A 17,452-nucleotide genomic window follows, 5' to 3' on the forward strand; every position below is an offset into this window, starting at 1 on the left:
CCTGCTAGCAACGCTTAGTTTTTATTTTATATTAGTATTATGCTTAAGGAACCACAATCAGATAGGATATATACCATAAAATCATTGTTGCAGGTCCAAATGCTAAGGACATTGGACAAGTACTCCAACAGATTATATACTTCGGCATTTTCAACATAAAGTGTAATGCCACTAAGAGTCTGCCATCTAGATCAAAGCCCACCGGAACCCAATACGTGGAAAACGTGGGAAAGTGGTCATCAGTGATCTGAAACTTATCTGGACCAGCTACACAAGTACAGGAGCAGCAAGAATAGTTTAGATGAGGAATTTGGAACATGTAATTCAACCTCATCCTCCCCAAAGTCTTTCAGCCTTGACCAAGGCATATGCCAGGATTATGATAGAAACATAGAAACATAGAAAATAGGCGCAGGAGTAGGCCATTCGGCCCTTCGAGCCTGCACCGCCATTTATTATGATCATGGCTGATCATCCAACTCAGAACCCCGCCCCAGCCTTCCCTCCATACCCCCTGATCCCCGTAGCCACAAGGGCCATATCTAACTCCCTCTTAAATATAGCCAATGACCTGGCCTCAACAGTTTCCTGTGGCAGAGAATTCCACAGATTCACCACTCTCTGTGTGAAGAAGTTTTTCCTAATCTCGGTCCTAAAAGGCTTCCCCTCTATCCTCAAACTGTGACCCCTCGTTCTGGACTTCCCCAACATCGGGAACAATCTTCCTGCATCTAGCCTGTCCAATCCCTTTAGGATCTTATACGTTTCAATCAGATCCCCCCTCAATCTTCTAAATTCCAACGAGTACAAGCCCAATTCATCCAGTCTTTCTTCATATAAAAGTCCTGCCATCCCAGGAATCAATCTGGTGAACCTTCTTTGTACTCCCTCTATGGCAAAGATGTCTTTCCTCAGATTAGGGGACCAAAACTGCACACAATACTCCAGGTGTGGTCTCACCAAGGCCTTGTACAACTGCAGTAGTACCTCCCTGCTCCTGTACTCGAATCCTCTCGCTATAAATGCCAGCATACCGTTCGCCTTTTTCACCGCCTGCTGTACCTGCATGCCCACTTTCAATGACTGGTGTATAATGACACCCAGGTCTCGATGCACCTCCCCTTTTCCTGATCGGCCACCATTCAGATAATAGTCTGTTTTCCTATTTTTGCCACCAAAGTGGATAACTTCACATTTATCCGCATTAAATTGCATCTGCCATGAATTTGCCCACTCACCCAACCTACCCAAGTCACCCTGCATCCTCTTAGCATCCTCCTCACTGCTAACACTGCCACCCAGCTTCGTGTCATCCGCAAACTTGGAGATGCTGCATTTAATTCCCTCATCCAAGTCATTAATATATATTGTAAACAACTGGGGTCCCAGCACTGAGCCTTGCGGTACCCCACTAGTCACCGCCTGCCATTCTGAAAAGTTTCCGTTTATTCCCACTCTTTGCTTCCTGTCTGCTAACCAATTCTCCACCCACACCAATACCTTACCCCCAATACCGTGTGCTTTAAGTTTGCACACTAATCTCCTGTGTGGGACCTTGTCAAAAGCCTTTTGAAAATCCAAATATACCACATCCACTGGTTCTCCCCTATCCACTCTACTAGTTACATCCTCAAAAAATTCTATGAGATTCGTCAGACATGATTTTCCTTTCACAAATTCATGCTGACTTTGTTCGATGATTTCACCGCTTTCCAAATGTGCTGTTATCACATCCTTGATAACTGACTCCAGCAGTTTCCCCACCACTGACGTTAGGCTAACCGGTCTATAATTCCCCGGTTTCTCTCTCCCTCCTTTTTTAAAAAGTGGGGTTACATTAGCCACCCTCCAATCCTCAGGAACTAGTCCAGAATCTAACGAGTTTTGAAAAATTATCACTAATGCATCCACTATTTCTTGGGCTACTTCCTTAAGCACTCTAGGATGCAGACCATCTGGTCCTGGGGATTTATCTGCCTTCAATCCCTTCAATTTACCTAACACCACTTCCCTACTAACATGTATTTCCCTCAGTTCCTCCATCTCACTGGACCCTCTATCCCTTACTATTTCTGGAAGATTATTTATGTCCTCCTTAGTGAAGACAGAACCAAAGTAATTATTCAATTGGTCTGCCATGTCCTTGCTCCCCATAATCAATTCACCTGTTTCTGTCTGTAGGGGACCTACATTTGTCTTTACCAGTCTTTTCCTTTTTACATATCTATAAAAGCTTTTACAGTCCGTTTTTATGTTCCCTACCAGTGTTCTCTCATAATCTTTTTTCCCCTTCCTAATTAAGCCCTTTGTCCTCCTCTGCTGAACTCTGAATTTCTCCCAGTCCTCAGGTGAGCCACTTTCTCTGGCTAATTTGTATGCTTCTTCTTTGGAATTGATACTATCCCTAATTTCTCTTGTCAGCCACGGGTGCACTACCTTCCTTGATTTATTCTTTTGCCAAACTGGGATGAACAATTGTTGTAGTTCATCCATGCAACCTTTAAATGCTTGCCATTGCATATCCACCGTCAATCCTTTAAGTGTCATTTGCCAGTCTATCTTAGCTAATTCACGTCTCATACCTTCAAAGTTACCCCTCTTTAAGTTCAGAACCTTTGTTTCTGAATTAACTATGTCACTCTCCATCTTAATGAAGAATTCCACCATATTATGGTCACTCTTACCCAAGGGGCCTCTCACGACAAGATCGCTAATTAACCCTTCCTCATTGCTCAAAACCCAGTCCAGAATAGCCTGCTCTCTAGTTGGTTCCTCGACATGTTGGTTCAAAGAACCATCCCGCATACATTCCAAGAAATCCTCTTCCTCAGCACCTTTACCAATTTGGTTCACCCAGTCTACATGTAGATTGAAGTCACTCATTATAACTGCTGTTCCTTTATTGCACACATTTCTAATTTCCTGTTTAATACCATCTCTGACCTCACTACTACTGTTAGGTGGCCTGTACACAACTCCCACCAGCGTCTTCTGCCCCTTGGTGTTACGCAGCTCTACCCATATCGATTCCACATCTTCCCGGCTTATGATGTATATAATAGTTTCCTTAACTGAAGTTTCCAAGCAGGCTAGATTAGGCTAGGCCACAAAGGGTAATAAAATTTTGTTTGACAGTGAAAAATGTGCCAGCTTCACCTTTCAAGATCGTTCATCGTCAAACTGAATTTCCATGCTCTTTAAAAAAATTTTATTGATGGGTTCTTGACAAGCAAAGTACCTGATGATTTATTTGTAATGTTTTTGAGAATTCACTGCTGTCTATGTGTGTGTTCTGGTTTCATTTAAAAAGGAAACATAAAACAGTGTTAAATTGGCCTTCCTTTTTTGGCAGGCTTCAAATGTTTTGAGCTATGCAAAGAGAATTGTATGCTGTTGTAACCGTAGTCTGTCAAAATAATAGTGGTATTTCAAAAGGGATGTGGGGATAATTATTTCCAATGAAATAATTCCTTGGACGAATAATAACTCAGCATGTTCGGAATCATCTATGGGGAGAAATAAATGGTAGACACTTCAAGCTGTTAGGCTTCATCAGGACCGGAAACAAGAGAGGAAAAAGCCAGAATAAGAAGACGGGGGGTGGGAAGGGTAACAGGAAGGAGTACAATCTGGCAGGTGATAAGAAAATCCAGGTTAGGAAAGGTAGATGGGGGAGCAGCAGGAATGAAATAAGAAGTTGGGAGGTGACAGATGGAAGAGGTAAAGGACTAAAGAAGATGGAATCTGATCGGAAAGGACAGTGGACCATGGGAGAAAGTGAAGGAAGTGGGCCACCAGAGGGAAGCATCTTCATATCTTCTGCAAACTTGGCCACAAAGCCATCCATTCTGTCATCCAAATCATTGACATATAACGTAAAAAGAAGCAAAGGAAAAGAACACCAACCCTTGCGGAACACTATTAGTCACTGGCATCTAACCAGAAAAGGCTCCCCTTTTTCCCACTCTTTGCTTCCTACCAATCAGCCAATCTTCAATCCATGTTAGTGTCTTTCCTGTAATTCCAGGGGCTCTTATCTTGTTAACCATCCTGATGTGTGACATATTGTCAAACAAGTAAATAACATCTACTGCCTCTCCTTTGACTATCCTGCCTGTTATTTTCTCCAAGAATTCCAACGGATTTGCGAGGCAAGTTTTTCCCTTGTGGAAACCATGCAGACGTTAGCCTATTTTATCATGTGCTTCCAAGTACCCCAATCTCATCCTTAATAATGGACTGCAACATCTTCCCAATCAATGACTAACTGGCCCATAATTTCCTTTCTTCAGCTTCCCTCACGTCTTAAAGATTGGAGTAACATGTGCAATTTTCCAGTCATTCTGAACTGTTCCAGAAACTAGAAATTCTTGAAAGATCCTTACTAATGCTTCCACAATCCTTTCAGCTACCTCTTTCAGAACCCTGGAGTGTACACCATCTGGTCCAGGTGACTTATGTTCATTCAGAACCTTTGCCCTATAAAAGCAATTATACTCAGTTCGGCCCCCCTTACACTCTCAAACTTCCAGCGTACCTTTCACGTCTTCTACAATGAAGGCTGATGCAAAATATTTATTCAGTTCATCAACCATTTCCTTGTTCCCCATTACTACCTCTGCAGCATGATTTTCCAGTGGACCGATCTTCACTCTCACCTCTCCTTTACTTTTTATATACCCGAATAAATTTTTAGTATTTTCTTTGATATTATTGGCCAGCTTACCTGCATATTTCCTCTTTTCCCTCCTTATGGCTTTTTCAGTTGCCCTCTGCTGGTTTTTAAAAGCTTCCTAATTCTCTAACATCCTACTGATTTTTTTTGCCTTATTATAAGCCTTCTTTTTTGCTCTTATGTTTGCATTGACTTCCCTTGTCAGCCACAGTCACATCATCCTGCCTTTAGAATACTTCTACTTTGGGATGTATCTGTCCTGCATCTTCCAAGTTGCTGCCAGAAATTCCAACCATTGCTGCTCTGCCGTCATCCCTGCAAGGGTCCTCTTCCAATCAACTTTGGCCATCTCCTCTCCTCTGCCTCTATAATTCCCTTAACTCCATTGTAATACTGATACATCTGTCTTTTGCTTCCCCCTCACAAATTGCTGAACGAGTTCTATATATATTATGATCAATGTCTCCTAAGGGTTCCTTTACTTAAGCTCCCTAATCAAAACTGGTTCATACACAATACAAAATCCAGAATTGCCTTTCCGCGAGTGGGCTCAACCACAAGCTGCTCTAAAAAGCCGTCTCATAGGCATTCTACAATTTCTCTCACTTGGGAAACAGCATTAACCTGATTTTCCCAATCTATCTGCATATTGAAATTCCTCATGACTATGGTAATGTTGCCCTTTTGACATGGCTTTTCTATGTCCCATTGTAATTTGTAGCCCACATTCTGGCTACTATTCGGAGGTCTGTATATAACACCAGCAGGGTCTTTTTGCCCTTTCAGTTTCTTAGCTCTACCCAGAAAGATTCTACATCTTCTGATCCATGAGCACCTTTTACTAAGGATTTGATTTCATATTTTACCAACAGAACCATGCCACCCCTCTCCTATGTCTGTCCTTTAGATACAAATCGTATTCTTGGATGTTAAGCTCTCACCTATAAGCTGTGGCTCCCTCCTGTAGGCCTTTCCCCTCAATATTATCCAAAATGGTTTCCTTATAATTGAGAGGAATGACTCTGCACTGGCTGCCCATTTCCTTTTCCTTGCCTGACAGTGATACAGGTACCTGCCTCCTGCCTCCTGCAACCTAGGGGTGACTACCTCCCTGTAACTCCTATCTATCACCTCCTCATTTTCCCATATCAGCTGAAAATCATTGAGCTGCAGCCTCAATTCGTTGTCTAAGGAGCTGCAGCTCAATGCACTTTGTACAGATGTACTTATTCAGGAGTCTGGAGGTCTCCGAGAGTTCCCTCATCTCACACAGAGAACGCAGCAGAACTCCTGGAAACATTCTCACTGCACTAACTATGCATCAACAGACAAAGAATGAAGTAGAACCTTACCAGAAACTTACCTTGCCCAAGCCTGCTGAGCCAAAGCCTCCCCATTCTTACACAGGTCCTCTCCAACAATGGCCGCTCCACTTGTCCCTATGTTTTGTTTATTTGCCCTTGCTAATGAGCCACAATTTGATTGAGTTGCCTGAAAATGCTGAAAGCCTGCACACGCTAATTTTAAATCGGTCATCCCTACCTGCATGGAGCGTTCTCGGTTGATTTGATTAGGCCACCGGAAAAAGCTGAAAGCCCAGGAATGCTACCTTTTAAATCACTCGCCCTTACCTGTGTGGAGCCTCCTCTGTCAATTCCATTGGACCGCTGGAAAAAATGGAAGGTTGTACACTGTATGACATCCTTTCTTGTGCACCTGATGCCAGAATTGTTTCAAATATGTCAGAATGAATCTCAATTGGAAGAATCTGGCAAAATTTCTGGAATAGTGCAATTAGGTTTCACTCTGAAATAAACTGATTCAGATGAACAGCACCAGGGGAAAAAAGGCAGAGGGAGCACAAGTTGTCCAGCTTCCTTGGCCAGGAACAAAATACTTCCATAGCATTTGGGTGAACACCAGAAACATTCCTCTGGTCTAGGAAGGCTCACATTTATATAGGTTGCAGTCACATTTATATAGCACTTGTCATAAACTTCTAACAGCTCCGAGACTATGACTTGAAGCTACTATCTCTTTAACTCAAAAGTGAGAATGTTCTCAGAATGATGGTGAAATTCTCTTCAACAAGAGATTTTGTGGATGCTGGAATTCCAGGGTAATAAACACACAATGCTGCAGGTTAGGCAGCATCTATGGACAGGAATTAAGAGTCGATATTTTTGTTCTTAACTGAAGGACTGAAGTTCTCTTGTCCAAATTTCAGATAGTGGAAATTATAGGGCTATTATAAAGCAATTAATTAACATTGAAATCAATAGATAAAATTTAGAAGCAGTGTACAGTACACTATAGATACTGTATTCTTTGTTTAACTCTATGACTGTGAATAGATTTCCATGTCATCTTCCTTCAAGATTTCCAGAGCCAAGTATGTGATTATTAACTGTCCTCATGTGGTAACTTTAATAAAAACAAAAAGTGCAAGTGATAAGGAAGAAGTTCACTTTTACTTCACTAACACTTGTCTTGGGTTCTTTGAATGTTTACAGTGTAAAACATTATCAGGGATCTGTGATCACATCATCTCACTTTCTTCTGACTCCTTGGTGTCTCAGTCTGCACATCTTGAAGTTGTCCACCTGACGAACATAATGCCCAGTGAGGGTTTGGTAAGGAGACAATTCTTCTGTATCATTATGAACTGTACGTGATCATTTGCAGTACATTTCTGTTTACAGTGGTTTACTTTAATGCTGTTTGAGAATTGAAATTCAATCTTCTAGTCTATTATCAATATGAGTGTGAGAAAAAATAGTTTGACTTCTCAGTTAAGAAAGGTATTATTGCTAATGCCTTTGTGTTCTTAATTTATCTGGAAAAGAATGTGACATTAAACAGATGGAAACATGGGTGTGTAAAACCTCAATTCAACATACTCTTTGTTTTAGCCTTACCCTGGAGAGTTTAGGGAGCTAGCAGGATTATTCAAAGAAGAGTCTTGTGTTTGTCAAGACAAGTATTAGCCCACAACTGACTGCCTTTGCACACAGCCAAGAATCTGATTAAAAACTAAGAGATTGTAATAACTGGTAAGCTGGCTGCTTACCAATAATTCTGACTAAAGTCCAAGCAGCTGTATGAAAGAGGGAGAGTTTATTATAAATTATTTTATAATTGGCAATTGTCATTTTCTCTCCTGATTTTTTTTATTGACAGACAACTTCCTTGGCACTTTCGTAATACCCCATCCAAACCTCTTTCTTCATACAACTACTTCCTACTTGATTTTATGTGATTTCTGTGGCTTCTGCTGAAAAGTTGACCTCCTGTGTACAGAGGTTCATGTGGTTGACCTACAGTCCAACAGTACCAAAGACCCAGAACCCAGAACCTTGGGTCTTGTCTGTGCGTACATTCTCCCTGTGACCATGTAGGTTTCCTCTGGGTGCTTCAGTTTCCTCCCATGTCGAAAAGGACATGGGATTTGATGGTTAACTATAAATTCCTAGTGTGGGAAAGAGGGAAGTTGATGAGAGTGTGAGCCAAATTAAAGTAAAACTAGATGTCTTATGGTTGGCACAGTCTTAGGAGGCTGAAGGGCCTGTTTTCTTGCTATACATGAATGAAGAAAGGTTTTTGGACAGGCAAAAGTGGATGAGAAAGAAGGGTGTTGTGTGAGTGCTCTTATTTCCCGACAGCATTGACAATTGTTGGCAGAGGAAAGGTTTTGTAGAAATTGCATGCAATAAAACTTCCATGGCAGAAAAGGCATGGGGGTTACACAGTGGCAGCATTTTCCTTTTACGTTACGCCCTTAGAAAAAAAAAATGAACGTACTTTGTAGGCTTCCACTCTTCAGCCCATCAAGCACCCATATGAAGTAATTTATAACTACCCGTGCAAAAAAAGGAGTATATAGAAAGAGGTCACCAAAATCCTGGCCAAAAGAGTCAGACAGTGCTGGAACATTAGGAGAGGGAATGATACCTGGGATGCAGTATACATTAGAAGGGGGGTGATTTGTGGATGAACAGGAGTCAAGGAGCTGGATGTCAGGGGCCATGAGGGAATTTAAATAGAAGGCTCTGACAACACAAATGAGTCACTGAGGTCAGGGGTGTTGGGAACAGCAAATTTAGATAAATTGCAAAGTGCAAAAGGGGAAAACTGGCCAGAGATCAAGAGATCATTCGGAGTGCACTATATTCCAGAGTAAAGATTGATCATCTCATGATAAGATCATATTGTCTGCAAGACTGAAAATAATTTTCCCCGCTATTTAGTGATAATTGTAATGAATGAGACCCAAAGCAATAAGACCATAAGACCATAAGGTATAGGAGCAGAAGTAGGCCATTCAGCCCATCAAGTCTCCTCTGCCATTCAATTTTCACCCCATACCCTTTGATGCCTTGGCTAGTCAAGGACCTGTCTATCTCTGCCTTAAATACACCCAATGACTTGGCCTCCACAGCCACTCATAGCAACAAATTCCACAGATTTACCACCCTCTGACTAAAGTAATTTTTCCAAATCTCTGTTCTAAATCGCTGTCCTTCAATTCTGAAGTCGTGCCCACTTGTCTTAGACCTCCTCACCATGGGAAATAACTTTGCCATATCTAATCTGCTCAGGCCTTTTAATATTCTGAATGTTTCTATAAGATGATCCCTGCTCTTATATTCTATACCTCTAGAAATGAATGCCAGCATTGCATTTGCCTTCTTCACCACCACTCAACCTGGAGGTTAACCTTTAGGGTATCCTGCACAAAGGACTCTCAAGGCAGATTAGTGTGCAAACTTAAAGCACACGGTATTGGGGGTAAGGTATTGGTGTGGGTGGAGAATTGGTTAGCAGACAGGAAGCAAAGAGTGGGAATAAACGGGACCTTTTCAGAATGGCAGGCGGTGACTAGTGGGGTACCGCAAGGCTCAGTGCTGGGACCCCAGTTGTTTACAATATATATTAATGACTTGGATGAGGGAATTAAATGCAGCATCTCCAAGTTTGCGGATGACACGAAGCTGGGTGGCAGTGTTAGCAGTGAGGAGTATGCTAAGAGGATGCAGGGTGACTTGGATAGGTTGGGTGAGTGGGCAAACTCATGGCAGATGCAATTTAATGTGGATAAATGTGAAGTTATCCACTTTGGTGGCAAAAACAGGAAAACAGATTATTATCTGAATGGTGGCCGATTAGGAAAAGGGGAGGTGCAACGAGACCTGGGTGTCATTATACACCAGTCATTGAAAGTGGGCATGCAGGTACAGCAGGCGGTGAAAAAGGCGAATGGTATGCTGGCATTTATAGCGAGAGGATTCGAGTACAGGAGCAGGGAGGTACTACTGCAGTTGTACAAGGCCTTGGTGAGACCACACCTGGAGTATTGTGTGCAGTTTTGGTCCCCTAATCTGAGGAAAGACATCTTTGCCATAGAGGGAGTACAAAGATGGTTCACCAGATTGATTCCTGGGATGGCAGGTCTTTCATATGAAGAAAGACTGGATGAACTGGGCTTGTACTCGTTGGAATTTAGAAGATTGAGGGGGGATCTGATTGAAACGTATAAGATCCTAAAGGGATTGGACAGGCTAGATGCGGGAAGATTGTTCCCGATGTTGGGGAGGTCCAGAACGAGGGGTCACAGTTTGAGGATAGAGGGGAAGCCTTTTAGGACCGAGATTAGGAAAAACTTCTTCACACAGAGAGTGGTGAATCTGTGGAATTCTCTGCCACAGCAAACTGTTGAGGCCAGTTCATTAGCTATGTTTAAAAGGAAGTTAGATATGGCCCTTGTGGCTACAGGGGTCAGGGGGTATGGAGGGAAGGCTGGGTTCTGAGTTGGATGATCAGCCATGATCATAATAAATGGCGGTGCAGGCTCGAAGGGCCGAATGGCCTACTCCTGCACCTATTTTCTATGTTTCTATGTTTCTATCTCTACATTTTAAATTCTCTCCCCATCTAAGTAATAGTCTGCCAGTTTTTTTCTTCCACTAAAGTGCATGACCATACATTTCCAACATTGTATTTCATTTGCCTCTTCTTTGCCCATTCCCTTAAACTATCTATGTCTCTCTGCAGGCTCTCTGTTTCCTCAACACCACCTGCTCTTCCAGCTATCTTTGTATCATGAATAAATTTATCCACAAATCTATTAACCCCATAGTCCAAATCATTGATATACATCGTAAAGAGCAGCAGTTCCAACACTGACCCCTGTGGAACTCCACTGTCAACCGGCAGCCAGCCAGAATAGGATCCCTATATTCTCATGCTCTGTTTTCTGCCAATCAGCCAATGCTCCGCCCATGCTAGTAACTCCCCTGTAATTCCATGGGCTCTTATCTTGCTAAACAGCCTCATGTGCAGCACCTTGTCAAAGGTCTCAGAAAATCCAAGTACACCACATCTACTACATCTCCTTTGTCTACCCTGCTTGTAATTTCCTCAAAGAAGACCTATGCAAAATATGCATTAGGTTTCTTTGCCATCTCTGTGAATCTCACTACAATATCTCCAGTGTCATTTCCTATTGGTCCGTTATCTACCCTCAAATCTCTTTTGCCCTTTATATACTTAAAAAAATTTTAGTATCTTTTTGATATTTGTCGCCAGCTTCCTTTCATAATTCATCTTTTCCTTCCTAATGACCTTCTTAGTTTCCTTCTGAAAGTTTCTCAAAGCTCCCCGATCCTTTATCTTCCCACTAGCTTTGGCTTCCTTGTATGCCCTCTCTTTTGCTTTTACTTTGGGTCTGACATCACTTGTCAGCCACGGTAGCGTCCTTCCTTTCGAAAATTTCTTCTTATTTGAAATATATTTATCTTGCACTTCCCTCATGTTTCACAGAAAAACACCAGCCAGTGCTGCTCTGCTGTCCTTCCTGTTAGTGTCCCTTTCCAGTTCCCCTCTCATGCCATTGTTATTTGTTTTATTCCACTGAAATACCAACACATTGGAATTTAGTTTCTCCTTCTCAAATTTCAAAGTGAACTTGATCATGTTGTGATCACTGTTCCCTAAGGGTTCCTCAACCCTAAACTCTCTTATCACCTTCGGATCATTGCACAACACCCAATCCAGCACAGCCGATCCCCTAGTGGGCTCAACAACAAGCTGTTCTAAAAAGCCATCTCACAGACATTCTACAAATTCTCTCCCTTGAGGCCCAGTACTGGCCTGGTTTTCCCAACCCACTTTCATGTTAAAATCTACAATGATTATCATGACATTGCCCTTCTGACACACCTTTACTATCGTCTGCTGTAATTTGTAATCCACATTCCGGCTGCTGTTTGGAGGCCTGTATACAGCTGCCATTAGGGTCCTTTTACCCTTGCCATTTCTTAACTCAACCCATAGAGACTCTACACCTTCCGATCCTATGTCATCCCTTTCTAATGATTTAATATTATTTCTTATACACAGGGCCACACCACCCCCTCTGCCTACTAACCTATCTTTCTGATACACTGTGTATATCCTTGGACGTTCAGCTCCCAATGGCAACCATCCTTTAGCCAAGTTTCAGAGATGGCCACAATGTCATACTTGCCAATCTGTAGCTGAATCTCAAGATCGTCCATTTTATTTCTTAAGTTGCTTGCATTCAAATATAAAGCTTTCAGCCCAGTATTTGTTGCTTCCTGTTTTAACTGTACCGCGCCTGTATTGCTCTGTATCTCATGCCACTGGCTGTGATTAAGCCTCATCTCCTGCCTGTCCTTTCTGTAATCTCTGTTGCACGCTACCTTTGATTTATTTCTGTTTTCCCCTTGCTCAGCCCTGTCACTCCGGTTCCTATTCCCTTGCCAAATTAGTTTAAACCCTCCCTATCCTCCCTATCCTCCCTAAATGTGTGATTACTTCATCTGTCTGAAGCAGTTGTACTCATCGGTGATATTTATAATGGATTAACCAAGATCTACCAAAACCCCAGGTAGTTTTTAATGTGAAGCTAAGCAATTATACAAAGTCAAAAAATAAGTACACTACTCACAGATGGTTAAAGAAAGCCTTTTTTCTTCTAGCTTCTATGGGTATTGTGATACTTTGTGTGGAACAATAGACATTACAATACTGAAATCATTCTCTCAAATTGACTATGGTGGTGCAGAAGGTCTTGGTAACATTCAGGAAGTTGAGCACCTTCTAGAAAAAGACCAGCTATTAGTAATTCAAGTCTGTATATCTGGAATTATAAATTAGTATGCATTTCCGCTGTTTCTCCGATATAAACAAAGCATGAAAGGGTAATGTGTTGGCCTGCAGTCAAACTGCATCATGTTGTCCCACTTCTAAATGTATGGAGACTTTTTTTCTATTTTCTACATATTCTCAAGTGAAGACCACTGTAAATGTGTTAATAAGGTTTCAAATGCATTTTGAATCAACTCACCCTTGTTATATTCAGAGAAAACATGTGCCAAAGAATCCATTACTCCTCTCACTGTTCCCCTCTCTTCACTCCCATGCCCCATCACCACTGCTTCTCTCATTCTCAGTGCCTTACTCTCTCTGGCAGGATTTGTTGCCCAGCAGAGAGCTCAGCAGCTCAGGCAGAGATGAGCTCAGATCCCTGCCATTTTCACTCAGAATCAGATTCAGGTTTAATATCAGGCAACACACATCAAAGTTGCTGGTGAATGCAGCAGGCCAAGCAGCATCTCTAGAAAGAGGTACAGTCGACGTTTCAGGCCGAGACCCTTCGTCAGGACTAACTGAAGGAAGAGTGAGTAAGGGATTTGAAAGTTGGAGGGGGAGGGGGAGATCCAAAATGATAGGAGAAGACAGGAGGGGGAGGGATAGAGCTGAGAGCTGGACAGGTGATTGGCAAAAGGGGATACAAGAGGATCATGGGACAGGAGATCCGGGAAGAAAGACAAGGGGCGGGGGGACCCAGAGGATGGGCAAGAGGTATATTCAGAGGGACAGAGGGAGAAAAAGGAGAGTGAGAGAAAGAATGTGTGCATAAAAATAAGTAACAGATGGGGTACGAGGGGGAGGTGGGGCCTAGCAGAAGTGAGAGAACTCGATGTTCATGCCATCAGGTTGGAGGCTACCCAGACGGAATATAAGGTGTTGTTCCTCCAACCTGAGCGTGGCTTCATCTTTACAGTAGAGGAGGCCGTGGATAGACATGTCAGAATGGGAATGGGATGTGGAGTTAAAATGTGTGGCCACTGGGAGATCCTGCTTTCTCTGGCGGACAGAGCGTAGATGTTCAGCAAAGCCGTCTCCCAGTCTGCGTCGGGTCTCGCCAATATATAAAAGGCCACATCGGGTGCACCGGATGCAGTATATCACCCCAGTCGACTCACAGGTGAAGTGTTGCCTCACCTGGAAGGACTGCTTGGGGCCCTGAATGGTGGTAAGGGAGGAAGTGTAAGGACAAGTGTAGCACTTGTTCCGCTTACACGGATAAGTGCCAGGAGGGAGATCAGTGGGGAGGGATGGGGGAGACGAATGGACAAGGGAGTTGTGTAGGGAGCGATCCCTGCGGAATGCAGAGAGAGGGGGAGAGGGAAAGATGTGCTTAGTGGTGGGATCCCGTTGGAGGTGGCGGAAGTTACGGAGAATAATATGTTGGACCCGGAGGCTGGTGGGGTGGTAGGTGAGGACCAGGGGAACTCTATTCCTCCATACCTTTTATATATTGGAGAGACCCGACGCAGACTGGGAGACCGCTTTGCTGAACATCTACGCTCTGTCCGCCAGAGAAAGCAGGATCTCCCAGTGGCCACACGTTTTAATTTCACATCCCATTCCCATTCTGACATGTCTATCCATGGCCTCCTCTACTGTAAAGATGAAGCCACACTCAGGTTGGAGGAACAACACCTTATATTCCGTCTGGGTAGCCTCCAACCTGATGGCATGAACATTGACTTCTCTAACTTCCGCTAGGCCCCACCTCCCCCTCGTACCCCATCTGTTACTCATTTTTATGCACACATTCTTTCTCTCACTCTCCTTTTTCTCCCTCTGTCCCTCTGAATATACCTCTTGCCCATCCTCTGGGTCCCCTCCCCCCGTCTTTCTTCCCGGACCTCCTGTCCCATGATCCTCTCGTATCCCCTTTTGCCTATCACCTGTCCAGCTCTCGGCTCTATCCCTCCCCCTCCTGTCTTCTCCTATCATTTTGGATCTCCCCCTCCCCCTCCAACTTTCAAATCCCTTACTCACTCTTCCTTCAGTTAGTCCTGACGAAGGGTCTCGGCCTGAAACGTCGACTGCACCTCTTCCTACAAATGCTGCTTGGCCTGCTGCGTTCACCAGCAACTTTGATGTGTGTTGCTTGAATTTCCGGCATCTGCAGAATTCCTGTTGTTCAGGTTTAATATCACCAGCATATGTCATGAAATTTGTTAACTTTGTGGCAGCAGCACAATGCAACACATTATCACAGAAAAAAAACTATGAATTACAGTAAGTGTGTGTGTATATATATAAAAAATAGTTAAATAAATAGTGCAAAAATAAAATGAAGAAGTAGTAAGTATTGTCGTCTACGTTGTTTTGCATTGAAATAACCACTAACAATTGAAGAGAAATGCATGGAGTCCTGTTCTGTAGTGTGATGAAAGGTGTCCAGCAGTACTGTGATGCTTGACATCTTTGGTGGTAGGATGACATGCAACAGGAAGGCTGCTGTCTACCTGCTCTGGAGAGTTGGTTGCTGCTGAGCAAAGTGTGGGTGGGGTTGCAGTCAGACTTTGTCTGATGCTTCTGGAGATGCAAAGGGGTCTGGTTTCACTCCGTTAGTGGGATTGGGTCTTGCAGCATTGTGGAAGCTGGGGGAGTCTGAAAGTATTGGTGGAGAGCTTTGGAGAAATGCTGTCTGAGAGGATTACAATGGATTCTGGTTTATTGGGACACATCGGGACCAGTATATTGTGGTCCAACTAAGCGGCTGCCCCTATTAGCTGGAGTTTAAAAGGTATAAAAAGTATATAAAAAAAGACAAGCTTAGTAACAAATTAGTTCATAATACTTATTATACTCAATAGTCCAATATCGCAGGCAAGGCCGAATGCAAGCAGTCAGCGAAACGTTGCTGTGCTTTGCTCAAGTCTCGACAAGCGCTCTGCCGAAAGGAATGGAGTTAAATACCATCACAATGAAATAATAATTAGCTGATATGTGCATATTCACAAGCGCAATTGCTGTATATGCTGTGCTGTCGAATCCGTGGTTATGATGTAAGTGACAAAGCATTCCAAATAAATGAAAGGAATCCCAGTTATTTTCCTGATTTGTTTTTGTTCTTTAAGAGTTGCCCCAAATAAGCAGCTACCCTGATTAACCAATGGATCAACTAACCAAAATCTATGTACTGAGGGTCAGCATTGAAGGAAATATGGTTGGATCAACAGAACATGTTGTTTAATGCAGTTATTTCTGATGTTTCAATTTGTAACTCAATTTCTGACAAGCTAAGGTTATTGACACAAAGTGCATACTTCATGTTTTTTTTATTCCAGAGTTGTGGGTTTTTGATTTTGGAATTCCTCAGGTGGTAGTTAGTTGATGCTTGGTTCATACCTGATATAAATGGATAGGATTGTTGGACAAAATTGGCTGTAACAAACAACTTGTCTCATTGATTTTGCATCTGATCTTCTTGTAGGGCATGTACATCAAGTCAACCTATGATGGCCTCCATGTTATTACAGGAACAACGGAAAATGTAAGTTTTAACCCCAACCTACTGAATGCCAAAATAAACACAGCATTTAATAATTATAGTTTTGCTGAAGACCAGTTTATGGAATGTGTGATGTGAGAAACCCAAACTAATTTCTGAAGTCATGACAGATGTTCATTTTGAAATGATATTTACCTCAAACCTTTGAGCAAATTGTACAATTTTCTGCAGCTGTTGCTTATATGGAGTCATAGAATGTTACAGAATGAAAACAAGCCCTTCCACCCACTGAGTTGACCATCTTTTAACCAAGCACTGAACATCAGCGTTCACTGCCCATTTTTGGAGTGGTGCTACCCAACCTTTATTCATTCACATTCCAATCAACAACTCTGTTCCCCACCCCCACCCCCTCCAGCCCTGCTCTCCACACAACAGCATTGTGACACCATATGACAAATTACTGGTTCGGAAGCTGTCAGTTCAGATGATTTACTTTTAAATTTCTTGTCAGCTTTTCTGATATTAGCTTCTCATTAGATATGCATATTTTTCTCCAAAAGCTTCATTTAGCATGCTGAACACAAATCGACAGCACAGTAAAGCGACTTGATGCCAAAGCCCATCCCTAATCCCATCCTCTCCTTTGTTTCAGAATATACTGTAGGTAGTTCCGTAATAGCTCAATAGTTGTGTCCCTAAGAAGCCTTATATTGTAGAAAATTGCACTATAAAATAATTCTGTCATTGGGAAAAGTGGTTAGAAGCTGGGGAGTTTCTGACTTGTAATAACTAAGTCACTTTTCCTGAAGGATTTTCAAAATAAAGGTTGATTTTAATTGCTAGGAGTTTATTTTGTTACTGTTTGCCATTCTATAGAAAGCTGTTGTTGCAATCATACCAATAGATACAATAGCTTGTCAATTTCCAGAGTAACTTTTCAATGGTCTCCCTTGATAAAACTTGCAGCCTGTATCCTTAGTACACAACGGTGTCTGAATGTCTGACTACCGCTGGGAGATGACTTGGAAATTGTTTATGTCTCCAAGATTAATTACTTTTTGATTTAATAATTTCCAAAGTAACTGTTTGGTTTAAGATAGCACTGGTGATGTCCAGCAGAATACAAAACAAAGAAAACCACTTATTAATAGGAGAGG

General features: G+C 42.5%; 1 protein-coding gene across 1 annotated transcript in view; it reads left to right on the plus strand.

Moving 5' to 3' along the window:
• si:ch211-26b3.4 (connector enhancer of kinase suppressor of ras 2) overlaps nucleotides 1–17,452 on the plus strand; it is an 841,707-nt gene that overhangs the window by 399,497 nt on the left and 424,758 nt on the right. The window contains exons 6-7 of the mRNA XM_063060466.1: nucleotides 7,189–7,308; nucleotides 16,275–16,334. Of these exons, the coding sequence (XP_062916536.1) occupies nucleotides 7,189–7,308; nucleotides 16,275–16,334 (180 nt within the window). The remainder of the gene's footprint in view (nucleotides 1–7,188; nucleotides 7,309–16,274; nucleotides 16,335–17,452) is intronic.

Source organism: Mobula hypostoma, chromosome 10, assembly GCF_963921235.1.
Source record: "Mobula hypostoma chromosome 10, sMobHyp1.1, whole genome shotgun sequence".
Lineage (NCBI taxonomy): Eukaryota > Metazoa > Chordata > Chondrichthyes > Myliobatiformes > Myliobatidae > Mobula > Mobula hypostoma.